Source organism: Ciconia boyciana, chromosome 2 (genome assembly GCF_034638445.1).
Source record: "Ciconia boyciana chromosome 2, ASM3463844v1, whole genome shotgun sequence".
Taxonomy (NCBI): domain Eukaryota; kingdom Metazoa; phylum Chordata; class Aves; order Ciconiiformes; family Ciconiidae; genus Ciconia; species Ciconia boyciana.
In genome coordinates this window covers 20,815,766-20,834,658 of record NC_132935.1, presented here as the reverse complement: position 1 = coordinate 20,834,658, position 18,893 = coordinate 20,815,766, and the positions used below count along the sequence as shown (strand labels likewise).

The 18,893-nt window shown below is 39.3% G+C and overlaps 1 protein-coding gene across 1 annotated transcript in view; it reads right to left on the bottom strand.

Moving 5' to 3' along the window:
* ANGPT1 (angiopoietin 1) overlaps nucleotides 1–18,893 on the bottom strand; it is a 167,632-nt gene that overhangs the window by 44,791 nt on the left and 103,948 nt on the right. Inside the window, exons 5-6 of the mRNA XM_072852035.1 lie at nucleotides 16,823–16,950; nucleotides 12,097–12,198 (exon numbers count right to left, since the gene is read on the bottom strand). Coding sequence (XP_072708136.1) covers nucleotides 12,097–12,198; nucleotides 16,823–16,950 — 230 coding nt within the window. The remainder of the gene's footprint in view (nucleotides 1–12,096; nucleotides 12,199–16,822; nucleotides 16,951–18,893) is intronic.

Below are 18,893 nucleotides of genomic sequence, written 5' to 3'. Positions count from 1 at the left end.
TATTTAATCATTCCAAGTTTGAAAAGTGTATCTCAAAATCTTGTTCATATCCTGCAGCAATTCACGCTGTTGCGTTTCTTTCTAGACCAAATATATTAGTAGACATACCGAAGGTGTTAGGTGCACTTTTTCCTTTTTCCTTCTCAAACACACACAGCATCAGTAGCAGCAGATTTCCTGATGAGGAAGAATCACAGCAACAGAATCTAGGCTTGAGGTGCAAACCTTACACTAATGTTACCTCTGGCTAGGCAATGGGCCCCGAACAGCTCAGTTTCCTACAGTGACCCAAATACAACAGCCAGTGCATTTTCCTCAGGCCTGGATTTCAATCTAACTTTCTTACTGTTTAACTAAAAACAGGAGAGTATTTCCTACTGAGACAAACTACATTGAGAGCCTCTCTCCCAAATCACCTTCTTCACTCTAGGACAAGTGGATCCTGGGAATATACAGACACTTAGTGCAGCTCCTAATAAGTGCATCCCAGGGAGGTGGGTAAGTTTTAAAGAAAAGAAAACTCAATTTTTGTATTCTAAGAAAGATTAATTGAGAACTTAAGAGAACTTTCTGTTTTGTTCTCTGCAAAGAAATAAATTGTAGGGTTTAGGGCTAAAAATTCAAAATCTAAAAAGAAAAATCTAAAAAAAGTACTTTTGTTTCACTTCATGAAAAAAGAAAGAACTTTTGGAGGTAGGACTTAATTCTCTTTTCTTTTCAAAAGACACCGATTCATCCCAAATAGCAAAAATAGTCACTAGGAGCATAAATGCTACAGGAAAGACCAACAGTCAAACCATCTGTATGTGAGTTGGAGCAGGGACTTGAATCTCAGCCCTATAATCCATCTTAATATCCCAAGCATCAGACTTATGGGCTTTTTTCTCTCTTGCTTGGGCTCAGCTACTACACTAAATAGCTGAACAAGAATAGAAGACAACCAACACCGGAGTCAAAAAGTTAGAGTGCTAATTTGACACAAGCCCCAAAGTGAAGGGCTGCTCCAGTGAGTCCCAGATGGAACAGATCAGGCAGGAGATGTTCCTCCCTGAAGAGAAAGCTGTTCTGTGATGAGAGCACACAACTATCATTTGGGAGGACCGCTGCTACAATTCTGCTGAATGTTCAAATCACTAAAAAAACAACCTCTCAAAATCTCACCCAGCTCTTGTAAAATAGCATTTCCATCGTTTGGTTAGAAAGTTTCTTTAATAACATTAATCTTTTTCATGGTACTCTGCTACAGGCTGTCAGCATAATTAAGCTGAATCATGACATCATTACACAAAATTTTTTAAGTTCTGCACGTAAGGAATAACTTACATGGTTATATTAACAGCCTTTGGAGGACCACATGAGTCTTATCAGTATACATTAATGGTGTTAAATTGAAGCACTGGTGGCAGAGTAGGCACAAGTATATAGCCATGTGTCAAGACAACACTTGAAACTGATGTTATCCAGTAAAGTGTGCATAAGGAAGACTATGCTGAGTATAACACATTTAAAACACCACTGTGCTCCAACACAAAATTGTGTTTAATTTTACATCCAAAAATATTCCCCAAAATAAAGAAGATGCTTCCTTGTGTGGTAACATCTTCTCTAGTGCCCAGTCTAGTGATCCAAAGCCCTCTGAAACAAATATTGTTTCATTCTTGCTCCCTTAGATCACACTGTTGAAATGCACACTGTAGATTAAGCCTTGGTCAGGACCAGAATAGTTTCATGAGCATGTTTTCATAAAACTGAATATGGTCTCTTACCACTTTGATATCATGTCTATCTCCACTGGACATGCTGGATTTAGATCTCAGAAGCAGAGAACATGCTGGCTCTTTTTATAACTCTGATGAAAGTAACAATTATCTGAGTAACAGTTGCAGTCAGAAGTGACTTTTTGTTAAACTAGCATGACATGTCATTATCACAGAAGAGTGGGTCTCCATGAAAGGCGTTACTCACACAATATCTTAATACACATTCCAGTCACCAAAAATCATTTCCTTATATCCAAATTACTTGGTAAATATTTGAAAGAAGCCAATGACTTCCATGTCATCTACCCCAGTCTCTTGAAGTAAATGATTTTTTTCAGATGTAAGCAACTTATAACTCATGACTTTGAAGTGTACTATCATAAGAAATGTATTTATGACTATATGTTACAAAATTATTCATGTTGGAAGTGTGCCTTTTTTATCCTCTTGTACTCATAACTCACTGTCATAAGGTTATTCATGCAATATAATAATTCAGCACCACCACCACTCCCAACCTATCTTTTTTGTTCACATTACCCGGAGCAATATGCCTTCTGTCTTTTCCAAGGACATGCATTCCCCAGTTCTTGCCTTTCTCACTGGTCCATTCTGTCTTCAAATCCTTAATTTTTGCAGGAAGAACCATGTCGATATTGCAAGGCACTTTATAAAATTGTTCATGCTACTGGTGGGGAAAGAACATGAAGCTGTTTCTGCAGAAGGAATTATGGGATATACCTCCAGCTAGCCAGCCAGATGTATGGATGTAGTACAGATAGTGTTATAAAGGCTCTCCTCTTTCTACAAAACTTTCTGTATTCCTTTCCTATTCCCAGGTTATCTTCAAAATGCATCCCCATGTTCTTTGAACCAACAATTCTTTCCCTCAGAACTGTTTCACTAAGCCACAGGCAGAAGGACAAACTGTGAAGAGCACAGAAGAAAGCAAACCAGAATAACCCATGTGCTAACAGTAAAAGCTTCTCAGGTCTGACAACAAGGCAGCCCTGTGCAAACTGCCATTTGAGAATGGCCCATTACCCCTAACTGCTTGGGTATTATCTGTGGAATGTTATTTGAGTCAGATCAAAACTCCACTAAAATTTAGTGATGAGGATCTTGTGTCACAAGATTGTGTTCACACACAGGCCATGGCCCAGCTCAATGTACTAGTACAGGTATGGCCTAGGAGTTGAGAAAGAAGAAATTGAGTCATATAGGAGTAGGATTCGCATCCACTGGATCCCTCCTATGCAAAACAGAGAAACACAAAAACTCTTGTTGGAAAGAAGACACAGGTTCTTATTATAAAATCCAATTAGCTAATTATCAGGAGCAGCTGTACACTTTTTCCCTTGGGGTGATTCTTCATAGACAAACAATTAGGGGGTAATAAGATGAAAATTTATGTCCATATGAGATCAATCAACAATCATATGTTTAAGGTTTACTTATCTGACCATATGTACATTAAGTGTAATATATTGTTGCTTTGCTTATATTTCTTTGAGTTACTGTTTGTGACCAAAAAATAGATGACTTGAATATAGCTCAAGCCAAAATCAATGGAGGAAGCCTCTTACTGTCGTAAAACCACAGGCCTGTTCATAGCTAGGAATCTCTAGCTAATATATGTATGTACATTTTCCACATGACGATAAAGATTTCCTAATTTTAAATTCCTGTCAAAATTACAAATCGTTATCTGAAAAGCTGATGACTGTTTTAATTCCTGTGAACAACAGCAGCATCTTTCTAAATCTCCCTAACAGAAGTCAGGTGAAGTTAGTTTCAACAGCCATTTCAGTACTTGACATCCTGTGAGCCCAGGGAGCTGCATCATATGCTTGCAGTGGAATATACTTTTTAGCTCCCAGCAATCTCTCTTCTTTAGTCTAAAGGGAAAAATGTAATATGAATGAAGATCCAAAAAATGAACTTTTGACAAACTCCTTTAATGTGGAATAGTCACAGAAAGAGCAGTTACCATCTCCACAGCTGTTTGATAGTATTTGAGTTCTCTTTTAAAGAACAAAGGAATATGGCAAACGTATCAATAATATCAGACTACTGTGAATGCAAGAAGTGTGAAGATTTTGTGGCCGTATCAATGCATAACATAGCTTAAACACTTATAATTCAGAAAAGGATTTAAAATTAATTCAGAATAGCTAGCTTTAACAAAACAAAGAATTATGAAAGATATTGTTTCCACACTATGAGCATTCAAATTATGAGCAAATTTATTTTTTCTGTCAAGAACATTCTCCTCAGCCAAGCCATATGGTTTATGTAATTTTTGTTCTAAAAAAACACATCTGAAGTTGTTTTTCACTAAAATAGTGGAACAAGAATCATGAAGCTTACACAAACAATTTAAAAATGCGCCTTGTGCATTGCATTTTATGCAGTCAGCCTCTCACTTGAAAAAGAAAGTGATGAACATAATAATCTAATGTGACTGGAAGGGGTTGGAGCTCTGTCTGTAGTTGTTTGTTTCTTCAAGGGTTCGGGGAAAAAAATGAATCTACACAATCTTTGTAAATGGACAAAACTGCATCAGAGAAATATCCATCATCAATTAGTGTTCCAAAAGGGAACAGTACAACAGCTTGAGTTTTTGCCTCTTTGCTCAAGTCAAACAAACACAATGTTAATTATGGTGAGGACCCATTTTGAAAAAGAAAAAAAATACAAGTTAGTATTGCTACTGAAGCAATATGGAACAAAAAAAATGTCAGAGCTTAGAGACAGGAAAGGTGGGCAGAAAGAATAATAACAAAACTGAAAACTGGAACTGAAACTTTCACAAGAGAAATTAAAATAAGACTTAAAACAGATGGAGACCATAAAAGGAATTAGGAGACCACATTCTAAAACAGGAGCTGGACCCTTTGCAAATATAAATTAAATGTAAGTAACATCTGGAAGTTTTCCAAATGAACTGAAAGATGCTACTAAGAAATAAATTTTTTGTTGGAACAGTAGCTCTTATTATGAATAATTCAGGTAGATCTAGATGCCCAAATACACAACTTGCAGTCTGTAGGACTTGCAAGGACTGGTGAGGTGAAAACATGAGGTGACCAGCAACCTGTTTGTCACAAACTAGAAGGTCTTCCAGGAAACGGATGGGACCTATGTTCAAACTAGAGCTTACTCAAGGAGGTGAACTGTAGGAAGTATATCAAAAAGGGTAAAAAACATCATGCCTAGAAGGAAATCAAAGACTTACAGTCTGAAGAGGTGTTCAGCTGTCATTTAGGTAAGCAGAAGACATGGATCACTAGACTTATTATACTAGTTATAATTTACTGAGGCTCAGAGGAAAGTCAGATTATTCCAGGTATCGTAATGCCTCCAGAAATACTTCCTCAGAAAGTTCTGGAAACCATCTCTGTGGCCCGGCTCTCAGTGTGCTGCAAGATTTAAGCCATGGAAGAGCATAAATTATACTGCTCTGGCATCGTACCATATTGGCACTATGGAGCTAGCCATCAATTTGACCCAACTGCTTTAAGGAGAAAAGAAAAATAAGAATCCCCAACAGAAATGGAAGTGGTTTTGTAGATGTGCTTTTCAGGCACACACAAATGCTAGTGATGACTTCTGAGATAAGTTGGCAGCAGACTCGTTTTAAGCACTGAACTGGAGTTGGACTCGTAGATGTTAATCAGGAACATGAGATTAAGGCGGTGTGGAATTTACCGCTGAATTTCATTCTTGCCTCAAAGAACCAAAGGAAAAACCAGCTGCTGGTCAGGAAGATAGGTGTTGCCATAAAGCTTAGAAATTAAGCTGTGAGTCTAATATGTACAAGTGATCCTAATCTAGCTCATGACTTTATCAATTATTAAAAAAGTGATAGCTTGTTTTCATCAGTGAAAGGAAAATAACAATACTGGAGCAATAAAGGCATACAGTACAATTAAATACTGACATGCAGGAAAAAAAAACTGGCTAGGAAAAGGATTGTTGTGGGCTGGCCAAGGCATGTAATTTCAAATACTTATTGAGAGTCTTTCTCCAATGACAGAAAGCAAGAAAATAATTTTAAGGGTCTAAGGAAGCCCCCAGTAGACTTGGCCCCCAAGAAGCTCCCCCTAGAAAATTGATAGTGAATGTTGGGCTATTGAGTGTGGAATAACTTCTGCGAAATTAATAGGAATTATTAAATTAGACATGCTAAAAGGCTAGAAAATAGGGAATCCAATACTCCATCACCTAATTTGGCAAAAATGGAGACAGTGACTAGGAAAGGTGCATTCATCCAAGAACTGAAAAGCTGGAATTTGAGCAAGAAGTTTTGATAGCCAAGTTAGCACATGAGCTAATCATTTGCTTGGATTTGATTACTGCTAATGACTGCCTAATAAATGCCAGAAACTGTGTCTTAGAAAGTAAGCTTGTGGAAACGCCCCTTCTAAAAGTGGCTCAGGTTTGCAGATGGTAAGCAATTTTTTTTTAAATGATATTCTCCTTCTAGAGTTCAAAATTCTAATAGTGTTTTACATTCCCTCCTCAGGCAAGGAAATATGAAAAATCATTGAAACCTGCTTCAGGGTGATCTTAACTGTTGTTGTTAAAGAAATTATTTGTTGCTCCACTTCAGATTTTTCTGATAAGCAACAAATAGCATAATGGAAAATCCATTGCAAAATGTGAAAGAACAGATGTAGTGGACACTTATAAGAAAAGGATGGGAGGATGAACTCACAGGGTTTCCTCTGAATTTCTTCCAATTAGTATTGAATGTACAAAACTGAAATGGCCCAAGAGATTTCGTAGTCAGGAATGAGTTCTTAGAAGCAAAGGCACAAATTACACTGCGTGGCATAAGACTAATAACAAAACTGAACAATACTGGTAAGCACATATGTCACTAAGGAAGAAGATGGCATAACCAATCTTGCATAACAATAAATCTGCATAAAAGGTTTTGTATTCACTACCTATTGTTTTAGATACCAAAGAAAGCGTAACTTTATTTTCCAGAGTGGAGATTGGATGCCAATGGAAATGGAGCCGAAAGAACAAGGAGGAAAAGTTAGTACCACTATTACTGTAGTATCACTGACTTTGTGGCAATTTATGTATGGATGGAGTTGTATATTTCCTACTTTCAAAAGATTTATGGCTACTTTATCTCTCTCTTTGCCTATTTCCTGTGTTGGTGTCTGGAAAATACATAGAACAGGAATTGAAGCACTTCCATGTAAGCTGAAGACACCAGCACGAAACTGAATCAAAGACAATGATTGCCTCAAAGTTTGTCTGCAGGGTGAGTTGGTGTCAGATGACTCCTATAACCCAGCAGTGCTGTCACTCACCTTTGCAGAGAGTACTCCATGTGCACCCTTTCCAAGCTACCTGTTGTAAGGATCTCAGCTTAGAGTCAGACAAAATGTGCAATGGCCTCCTAAAACTGGAACAGCCAATAACTTGTGAGGGCACTAGCAGTACTGCAGGTTGGTGGCCTGAGTCCCTGTCCAGCTCAGAAGCTGGCAGTCAGTACTTGCTTGTAACTTAATAACTTCAACAGTTTTCCAGATTCTTTTCCAATAAGAACTAAATGCACTGAAACTAAAAGAAGTCCCAGAGACTTATTATTACTGTTATATTATTATGATATTGTTTATTTCTGTTAGATTTGGTATCCTAGTGAGATACAAGCACACCAAGAATTTCTTAGCAAATCTAGAAAGCTGTATCTGAACTATGGGCTGAGAGAAGACATATTACAGAATCACAGAATCACAGAATCGTATAGGTTGGAAAAGACCTTTAAGATAATCAAGTCCAACCGTAAACCTAACACTACCAAGACAACCACTATACCATGTCCCTAAGCACCTCATCCAAACGTCTTTTAAATACTTCCAGGGATGGCGACTCAACCACTTCCCTGGGCAGCCTGTTCCAAGGCTTGATAAGCCTTTCGGTGAAGTAAAATTTCCTAATATCCAGTCTAAACCTCCCCTGGCACAACTTGAGGCCATTTCCTCTTGTCCTATCACTTGTTACCTGGGAGAAGAGACCGACCCCCACCTCTCTACAACCTCCTTTCAGGTAGTTGTAGAGAGCAATAAGGTCTCCCCTCAGCCTCCTTTTCTCCAGCCTAAACAACCCCAGGTCCCTCAGCCGCTCCTCATCAGACTTGTGCTCTAGACCCTTCACCAGCTTTGTTGCCCTTCTCTGGACACGCTCCAGCACCTCAATGTCTCTCTTGTAGTGAAGGGCCCAAAAGTGAACACAGTATTCGAGGTGCGGCCTCACCAGTGCCAAGTACAGGGGCACGATCACTTCCCTAGTCCTGCTGGCCACACTGTTTTTGATACAAGCCAGGATGCCATTGGCTTTCTTGGCCACCTGGGAACACTGCTGGCTCATATTCAGCTGGCTGTCAACCAACACCCCCAGATCCTTTTCTGCCAGGCAGCTTTCCAGCCACTCTTCCCCAAGCCTGTAGCGTTGCATGGGGTTGCTGTGGCCCAAGCACAGGACCTTGCACTTGGCCTTGTTAAACCTCATACAGTTGACCTCGGCCCATCGATCCAACCTGTCTGGATCCCTCTGTAGAGCCTTCCTCCCCTCAAGCAGATCAACACTCCTACACAACTTGGTGTTGTCTGCAAACTTACTGAGGATGCACTCGATCCCTTCATCCAGATCATTGATAAAGATATTAAACAGAACTGGTCCCAACACAGAGCCCTGGGGAACCCCGCTTGTGACCGGCCGCCAACTGCAGTAAACTCCATTCACCACAACTCTCTGGGCCTGGCCATCCAGCCAGTTCTTTACCCAGCGAAGAGTACACCTGTCCAAGCCATGAGCAGCCAGTTTCTCCAGGAGAATGCTGTGGGAAACGGTGTCAAAGGCTTTACTGAAGTCTAGATAGACAACATCCACAGCCTTTCCCTCATCTACTAGGTGAGTCACCTGGTCATAGAAGGAGATCAGGTTGGTCAAGCAGGACCTGCCTTTCCTGAACCCATGCTGGCTGGGCTTGATCCCTTGGTTATTCTCTACATGCCGTGTGATAGCACTCAGGATGATCTGCTCCATCAGCTTCCCTGGTACCGAGGTCAGGCTGACAGGCCTGTAGTTCCCTGGGTCCCCCTTCCGGTGGCCCTCCTTGAAGATGGGCGTCACATTAGCTAATCTCCAGTCAGCAGGGACCTCCCCAGTTAGCCAGGACTGCTGGTAAATGATGGAAAGGGGCTTGGTGAGCACTTCTGCCAGTTCCTTCAGTACTCTCGGGTGGATCTCATCAGGCCCCATAGATTTGTGAGGGTCTAAGTGGTGCAGCAGGTCACTAACCATTTCCCCCTGGATTATGGGGGCTCCATTCTGGTCCCCATCCCTATCTTCCAACTCCAGGGGCTGGGTACCCAGAGAACAATTGGCCCTGCTATTAAAGACTGAGGCAAAGAAGGCATTAAGTACCTCAGCCTTTTCCTCATCCTTGGTCACTGTGTTCCCTCCCCCGTCTGCTAGGGGCTGGAGATTCTCCTTAGCTCTCCTTTTGCTGCTAATGTATTTGAAGAAGTATTTTTTGTTGTCTTTTACAGCAGCAGCCAGATTGAGCTCTAGCTCAGCTTTGGCCCTTCTAATCTTCTCCCTTCACAGCCTTGCTACACCTTTGTAGTCCTCCTGAGTTACCTGCCCCTTCTTCCAGAGGTCATATACTCTCCTCTTTTTCCTGAGTTCGAGCCAGAGCTCTCTAGTCAGCCAGGCCGGTCTTCTTCCCCGCCGGCTCATCTTTCGGCACCTGGGGACAGCCTGCTCTTGTGCTTTTAGGACTTCCTCCTTAAAGAATGTCCAGCCTTCCTGGACTCCTTTGCCCTTTAGAGCTGCCTCCCAGGGGACTCTGTCGACCAGTCTCCTAAACAGGCCAAAGTCTGCCCTCCAGAAGTCTAAGGTGACAGTTTTGCTGACCCCCCTCGCCGCTTCTCCACATATCAAAAACACTATCATTTCGTGATCACTCTGCCCAAGACGGCCTCCAACCATCACATGGCTCACAAGTCCTTCTCTGTTCGTGAACATGAGGTCCAGCAGGGCACCTTCCCTAGTTGGCTCACTCACCAGCTGTGTCAGGAAGTTATCTGCCACACGCTCTAGGAACCTCCTAGACTGTTTCCTCTCTGCTGTATTGTATTTCCAGCAGACATCTGGTAGGTTGAAGTTCCCCACAAGAACAAGGGCTAGCGATCATGAGGCTTCTCCCAGCTGCTTATAGAATAGTTCGTCAGTCTCCTCATCCTGGTTGGGTGGTCTGTAACAGACTCCCACCACAATATCTGCCTTGTTGGCCTTCCCCCTGATTCTTACCCATAGACACTCCACCCTATCATCACCATCATCGAGCTCTAAACTATCCAGACACTCCCTGACGTATAGGGCTACCCCACCACCTCTCCTGCCTCGCCTATCCCTCCTGAAGAGTTTATTAAGAGTTTATTAAGTTCAACCACTCCAAGTAAGACCAAATACCATTGTGCCCCCAACCACACCACCCGGTTTCCATTGGAAGAAACACCAGGTAGATGTGTTTCTAGGAAGGAGAGGAGATGTGATCCAACAGACACCATGAACCCTCTCTGAACAATGAGGGAATTAAGTTAGTGGTGTCCTTGCCTTGAAGCTCAGACACTGTCACATATTCCAGTAATCCACAGAGCATCCACCAGCCTCTATCATCCAACATTTGGTGATATAAGATAATCACAGAAGGGGGCCTAAGCTAGTTACTTCAGTGAAATGGTTCACAGAAGCAGACACAAACCTAAATCCCACCTTTTCTCATGACTTATAGGATAGCTATCAGTAAAAGTCCAAAACAGATCCTTTCTATTTGGTAGACGTAAATGATCTCTTAGAAGACTATAGCATTCCTAAAGGGAAGCAAAATTAATTCAGACTGCTTGAACTAGACAAAACCAACATAATCTAATTGTGAACAGGCTCACACCGTTGTAAAGGAAAATTTGATGAAAATGTTTGACTAAGTGAAGGGAAAGGCCACATGGGAAAACTTTAAAAAGAAGGGCTGTTTTTAGTAAATGGCCTAAGAAAAACCACAGCAGAGAAAAACTGAGTAAATCTCAATAATTCATAAGGTATGTATAAATTAAAACAGCCCATATGTAGAGAACAAATTAGGTTACACATACAAATTCTAATTTCCTCATGAGTAGAACTGGTAAAATCTTCAGTTTTGGTTCCCCTAGAATAAATTGATGTTTTATATTTTATTTGACTCTGAACCAAAATAGAGCAAAACATATATTATGAAACAGACTTATCCTCTGGTTATCCTTAGTAGCAGAGGCCTGACCCAAATGGTTAGTTTTTACCCCTATAATTTATATTTTCAAGTAATATAAAAATATTGAAAAGAAAATATCCATAAAATCCAAAATGACATTTTGGTTCAATAACCTGACATTACATTTATTTCTGAAATGTTAAGTTCTGTAGCAGAACTTTTTTCCATAGAAATTTTTACTGAACTGAACTTCCTTTTATTTTTAAATATTTTAAATGGTCTCTTCATTTAGTGCTTTTTGAAAACTGTTGGAAAAAAGATTTTCCTCTTCCAGGCTGATAACATAGTTCTGAAAACTTCACTGGTAATGTCACTGAAATCCAAGACAGTCCTCGGGGACTCAGAGAAAGGAGCTCCATCAGAAAGTTTGATTAGGCAGCAAATGAAAAAACTCAGAAGTTATTTAGATTGGAGTAAAATTTTTTTGAGTTGGCAAAGGGAAAATAGCCTGCTGAAGTCATGTCATCTGTAATTTGGTAAGTTATTTATTTTCTTTTAATCCTATTCGAAGTATCAACATTTCCAGTACATTGGCTTGATTGGCAGAGGTGTTGTATGACTTGGGATAAACCCCAGTAAAACTTTTCATTCCTATCTGAGATGGTCCAAGTTCTGAAGGAGTTCCCCTCAGCTGAAAACATCCATGCATTAGCAACATCATCACATGCCTATTACCCCTTCACGTCACAGCAAGTCAAAACTTCAGAGGGACAGACAGCAACATTCTTTATTGCATATGCCTGGGCCTGACCTCATTTTAATCTCGATAACTTATCTGAAAGAAACCCTAAGTAATTGGGAAATAATACTCAACTAATTGAGTAAAAAGAATACTATGATTTTCAAAAGTAACAGACATGACAAAAGGTAGCTCATAAAAGACTGCAGGACCACACCACATCACTATAGGCAGAACTATCTGCTTAAGATAATAGGAAGTACTATTTGAAATCTAACACTTCAGTGAACTGTACAGCTATTCCATACTTTTCACCTTACCATTTTGTATTCTTTCCAGCTTTTTTGAAAATCCAGACTCCCATCTTCTCGGTGCTGTATAACTGTCCATCCTCCTCCAGCAATTTCCATATTGCAAAAGACCTATGCAATAATAATAATAAAAAATAAATTTAAAAAAAACAATAAAAAACCTTTGCATTGGAATCCTGTTATCTTAGGGGGAAAAAAAATATTTGTGAATAACAGAACTAAGGAAGCCTGTTTTCCTATAGATTCATGCTCTATGCCCTCAATGGTATCCTCAATCTCTTGATTACAACCAGAGCTCTCCTTATGTTCAGTGTAATTCTCCCAGTAATGTCTCCTGTTCTTTCAGCATATTACCCAAGAACATCTGCCCATCATCCCCCTCTGCATCCTCAGCTCTCCTCTTCACATTTCCTCCATGATCCTTTTCTCTTTTCTCTGCAGTGCCCTTGAAATCACTCCCTTCCTCTTAACAGATTAGTATTTTTTCGGTGATAATAATGTTTCTATAGCTTTTAACAGAGTTTCGTTCTGTCTAAGAAAGAATCTTCAGGAATTATTACAGAAAATACCCATTCAAGTAGTCCAAAATGTAGCACAGATGAGATGATTATTCTGTTTTGCTTTGTTTTGTAATGTACCTACAGTGTGCCAGGCAGTGTCCCAAACCAGAAACAGTTGATCTCGGTCTAAGCTGCCTTACAGCTGGCAGAGGACATAGATAGGAACAGACACAAGAACAGAGGTCTGTGGGACAAGCTCAGAAGTTAAGGCCTATACTGAACATGTAAGATCATACCTTGCCATCACTGTACTAATAAAATTCTAACTTAGATACTGAGATTCTGTATATTAAGGATAATTTAACAATTGGAAAATTTTGGTGAAGCTTGATGTTAGAATATTGTGTTAACTGAAATGTGTTAACAATTTTAAATAATCCACATAATAATCAAAATGGATATTTAATTTTTTAATTCATTTTTCACTCTTCTTACATTATCCTTTCAAAAATATAGAAGATAAATTATGAAAAAATGCAAATACTGCTTATCCATTCACTTTTCTTGGTATGTGGCAAGTGATAGTATTCATTTTTGTTCCTATTTTTGTATGACACTTGGTTTTAAGATCTTACTAAGTTCCTCAGTGCTGCTCACTCAAATTTTCCTGATTTTCATTCCTGTGTACTCATCCGTGCCATACTGGCACTGCAACTATCCTAAATTTCATTTGTCTGTGCTCTTGAATAGTTATATTCCTCTTTTTAAGTAAGATGTCAATATGTAAGGGGGTTGAAGAGGTGTCACCCATCAGCTTAGCTTTTGGCATTCACATCAACAAGAGTTAATCCATTCAGCACTGGTCGGTAATTTAAAGCTTTAAGTTGCTCTGCCAAATTGAAGGTTACTATCCAATTCAGTTAAATAAAAATTCATCCCTCAGTTGACTAGAGAACCATATTCCACCCTCAGGCAAATCAGTTCCAAATCTTTCCTACTCATAAGCATTGTCATAGTAATCCTGCGCAAGTGCTTTTGTTTTAATTTGCTCCAGGCATGCCAAGTGAAGTCCCTGTGTAGGTACAGGAAGGAAACAGAATACCGAACAGTGCAAACACGTGAACTTGATTTAGGGTAACCACAAGAAAATCCACAATTTGCTAGACAAACCTTTTGGCCCTATTCCTCCTTCAGGGAAGACACTGTGAGTCAAAACATTTATCTACAGGATTTAATTTCTTTTGTCTGATTTACAGTGAGAATTTCTAAATGATGGATTTACTTTCCTTATAAGTCATTTCAAGCTCCCATGAATCCACTGCCAATTTTTAAAGCATTAAATCCTCAACTGTATTAAGACCACTCATTTTAAAGACGTGCATGAACAAATGATGAGGTTTTCATACTAAAATATAGTAAAATTCCTATAAAAAGACTTTGATGTTTTCTGAGTAATATAGCAAATTAAAAGAGAAAAATGGCACAGTGAAAGAAAGATTTACAGCAGCACATTATTCACTAGCCATCGTTGTGTGGCCTGGCACTTTCCATGGTGATAGACACAAACACCTGCCGTATTAACAGGAGTGCCAAACTGATTATAGATGTTCATTGTGCATAGCTCTAGCCAACAAATGTCCTGAACTGGCTTCTGTCCCAGACAAGGTCAAGGCACTCAGCCATTAAAGACCTTTTAACATGTTCTGATATTTAACCCTCTACCAGAAAAGAAAAGGATGAAGAAAAGTGACTTTGAATTTGTATGCATCTTTAGATGCACTGCACACACACATCAAAGTAAGCCAATTCATTAGCTTAATACTTTAAGCCTATTTTCTTTTCTTCCCATCTCAAAAATATGGAATATTATTATTAAGATCATTTTAAACAGAAATTAATCACTAATTTTTGATGCAGGGTTGGAAGACTAATGAACTAAACTAATGAACTGTTGAAGCTGGGAACATGAAAGAAAAATTGCAATCTAAATTTGTAAGCATATAAAAATGAGGCATATAAATGGTATGGAGCTTTAAGCATGGAAGATAATTTTCTGTGAATATATGAAGGTAAAACCAGCAAAAAAACTAGAGCTGACAGTAACATTTGTATATATGACAAAGGGATATTTTTAATTGAATGTCGGGATTCCAGTAAGTATCCCTTAGGAAATATAAAATGAAAGGAAGGTGTATTTTCGTGACCTGAAGTATAAAATTACTGTAAATGAGACAGTTGCCAGTGGCTGTGAGTATTATAGAAGGTAACAATATATTATGCCTCTTAAGACATGTCAGAGTTGTGCATTGCATTGTGGTAATCCAGATAACTAAGCTGGCTTTAAACAAGCGGGTATGTCTCCATGGAGTACCTATCAGGATATTACCTCGGGTCCCAGAGCAATCTAACTGTGTCAGTGTGGTGCTACCTCTGGGCTAATTAGTTCTGGTACTGTGCTGCATTGATGTGATTTTGAAGCTATCTCAGCTGGAGTTAGTTCAGCTATCTCTGCACGGCACTACCTTGCGGACTGTTAATGCGACCTTAATGTCTGAAAAAGCATCTGTTAAAGCAATCATTCCTCATGTGCCTGGGATCAGCTCTTGCTGTGTTATCGCTAGGGCAAGACAGAAACAGGTGGCAGGAGAAATGCCCTCAAACTTTCTCTCTCTCTCTCCGCACCCCTCCCCACCCCCCAATTTTCTTGCTAAAACAGGAAGCCTCCAGGAAAAAATAATGCAATGATAGCAGCTGAGTTTGTGCTGCCTGTATTGATTGATCGCAGTGTCTGCAAACAGGGATATAGCGGAAGTACAGAGTGGCTTCCATAGTGTCACTGTCCTTGTATTACCTGTGAAGCGGATTTAAGGTAAATATACCAGAAGCCTCAGTGCCACAGTGCTTTCAGGTAACCATTGTTTTTCATTGCAACCCAGCTTCTGGGGATAGTTTATGAACTTTAATAAGACTACTAAAAGCCACTGACAATTTGTGCATGCAATTTGGACTGTGATGTTACATCTCCGTTTTGAGTTGAACAGCTTCTACAGAACTGCTTTGATTGTTCTTGTCCTGTTCAGTAATGCGTAAAGGAGTCTACGTATTTTATGTCATGTCAATTATTTTTCCATTCACATTCACCAGAGTTATATTGATCTTTACCTATAGCACTCTCCCACCCCAATTCTACTTATGGTTTAATGAGCTTTAATTCCTTAGTAAACTATAACGTCTTGACATCTACAGGCTTCCAAAGTCCTCTAATAAAACCAAATTCAGTTTAGAAATGTTTTACATATCATAATGTCATAATAAAATGACTATAGACAATAACATCAGTAATATTTATTATTGCCTTTTTCTGTTTGCAGCGTCACCATTTTACTGCAGTAAGAATAAATTCTCCAGGCACATGTGGTTCCCTCCCTCCTGTTTGGCCCACTTTCTGGACACCACCGTATTTTCCTCTCCCAGGTAATCAGCTCTTAGCCTTGTTGGGGGCTGCTTCCAATAGCACCCATCAGAGGGACAGCCAGCATTCCTCCATGTATAAGTTAGGCCTAGGTTATTCTCTCATGTTCCTAGCTTCAACTGACTCAGGTAGCTTAGCACCAAAAGCCTTCCAAAAAATCAATCTCCTTTACAGACTAATGTTTAATTTTCATCAAAAAAGCCTCCCAAAGATCTCTTTTGAGAAGAACAGGATTCATGCTTCATCATTTCAAACAGTAATAATATTCAGCATATTGTGTTCTTTACAGCCAAAAATACTCTTCCCTGCTCCCTACAAGAGAAGTAGGATTTTTGTAAATCTTTATCTTTAAAAACTACTCATTCTGCTATTTCTTTTCCTGTGCTACCAGATAATCCTCCCATCAGCTTCCTCATTATAGCACTTTACTAATTCTCTTCTAAACTTTATCACAGATTTATTTGCGGCCATAGTCTGATTCAACTGAACTTGCCCAGTGGGAGGAAGTGAGTCAACTATCCAATGTATGTTGGAGCTTAGGAAGGATTCTCTGTCAGCGAGAAAGATGAACGTCTGGAATAATACAGTTTATCATTTTCTTCACTCTACTGTATTTTTTTCAAGATGGAATATAGCACAGGTTTTTTATACCAGTACAACATTTTGCAGAATGAGAACTTCAATAAAGGCTCCAAATGCTCCTTTAAGGCTAGAGCAACATCATATTAACAAATAAGAAAAATAAAACAAATATTTGCTTTACCTTTTTAGGATCTGACACATTGTTAATATAAATAGTGTAGACCCCACTTTTGTTAAAACCAGATTGGTATACATCTGCACAGTCTCTGAAAGGCTTTTCTTCCTCCTTTTTTGCATTCTTTAGAAAAACTGCAAAACAAAAAACCATGATAATATAAGTTACAACAGCAATCTTGGGCATTTCTGTATCAAGGAAGTCCACTATTGCACATTGTATTCCTTTTAAACATACACAGTAATAACTGTGCTATGGTCCTTACACAGGTAGTACATTTTGGTAAACTCTATTAAAGATCTAGTATGCAACTTTCAGACAGATGGCAAAGTAGGCACCAGCAGAAGTAAGTCATGATGCAAATAGCTAAACAGAGCATCCTGTCTACCTGGAGGTGAACACTCCTTCTGAGTGCAGAGGTCTGTGCAGCTGCAGGTGTTGCTCCTGACTCAAACAGTATCTGGGAGGTTGCCAAAGAATGCCCCAGAGATGGCACATGGAGGTGGACAAGCTTTTTCAGTGTTGTGATCTGAGACAGATGCTCACCTAAGACAGCAATGCAGAACCTCAGAAGGAAAGAGCTTGTGCCCTTCCTCCATGAGGTACTGCCTTTTGAGCAGCCTAGGGGCTTGGGGCAAGGGAGCTGTCTGCTTAAGTTTATTTTTTGGCAGAGAATTATTTCATGGTTTTCATATCTACATATGTAAAAGTTGCTAGATACAATTATTGGAAAAAAAGAAGAAAAATCAGTGCCACTGAAGTCAGTTGTTTAGAGTCATGATTTATTGAATTTATTTTGGGCTCAGAACAGGAAAAAAATTAATGTTAGAACACCAGTGCAGATCTTGATCCTGTATATTGCAGACAGACCACATACGTGAGTCTGGGCTGAGAAACTGGGAGGGCAAGATGTTTGAGGATCCCAATCTTGAACAGCCAGGAGATTCCCTGTAGAAGGAGTAACATCTGAGAGTGTTCCTTCATTTTCACAAACAAAAGTAGCGTGACCCCACATGATACTGAAGGATATGACTTCATTCCAACAACACATACTTTAAGCACATCAGTATTCCCATGGAAATTCATCAGTCTACTCAGATTCTTTAAGTTAAACATGTCCTTAAGTGCTGTGCAAGGCCCGGGCCAGCACTTCATTAATCCCTACGATAAGGAAACAACATTTAAGTCCTCCAGACACACTCATCGTCTTGTGACAAACACATCTTTTTCATTTTTGGCTTGAAAATGTGAGTTATAGGTACAAAAGGAACTACACCTTATTCACTCTCAATGAAGTGGCCTTTTAAAATTTGATTTTAACAAACAAAACCCCCTTACTTCTCCCTTTCCATGTATTTGCATCATATTTATTATTTTTATGCAACACCATCAATAAAAATAAAATCTAGTTCACATACTTGCATATGAATTTCAATTGGAAAATCAATGGCTTTGAAACTTGGCCATATTTGGAAAAGGTAGTGCTGGCAACACAGTAGATGACACACTTCCCTGTGAGATGGCAGGGAATGATATCCTCAGCAAGCTACACATCAACAGTGCATGCTCAAAGGTGCCATTTTTTAGATAAGACATAGAACTGAGGCCTTCATGATTTGTGTTAATTAAAGATTTCATGGTACTTTCCTGTAAGCAGATGGTGTTAGTATCAGTGGCCAAAGTCCAATTTGAATAATTACTTGGGGCTGGAGCCAAAGCCTAGAGGAGTTAAAGCAAAGCCTCTCATTGATTTCAGGGGGCTTTAGATTAGATCCATTCTTCCTGGCCTGAATTTCTCTAATACTGTTGTTTCAACTGCAGACATCAGTCTCTCTTGTCTAAAAAATGTATTTAGTTGTGCAGAGGCAGAGTGTTCATTTCCTTGAGTCTTAAAGTACTTAATATCTATATGTAGAGAGCTTATCTTACCTCTGTTTAACCATTATACACACATTGAAAACCACTTGGAAATAACTACTTAAGAGTCAATAAAGGAAATTTGAATTTGGTTCCTTTTTAACTGAAAGTTAGACAAAAAAAAAAAATTAGTATATCCTAAATTTCATATTATTTAAAT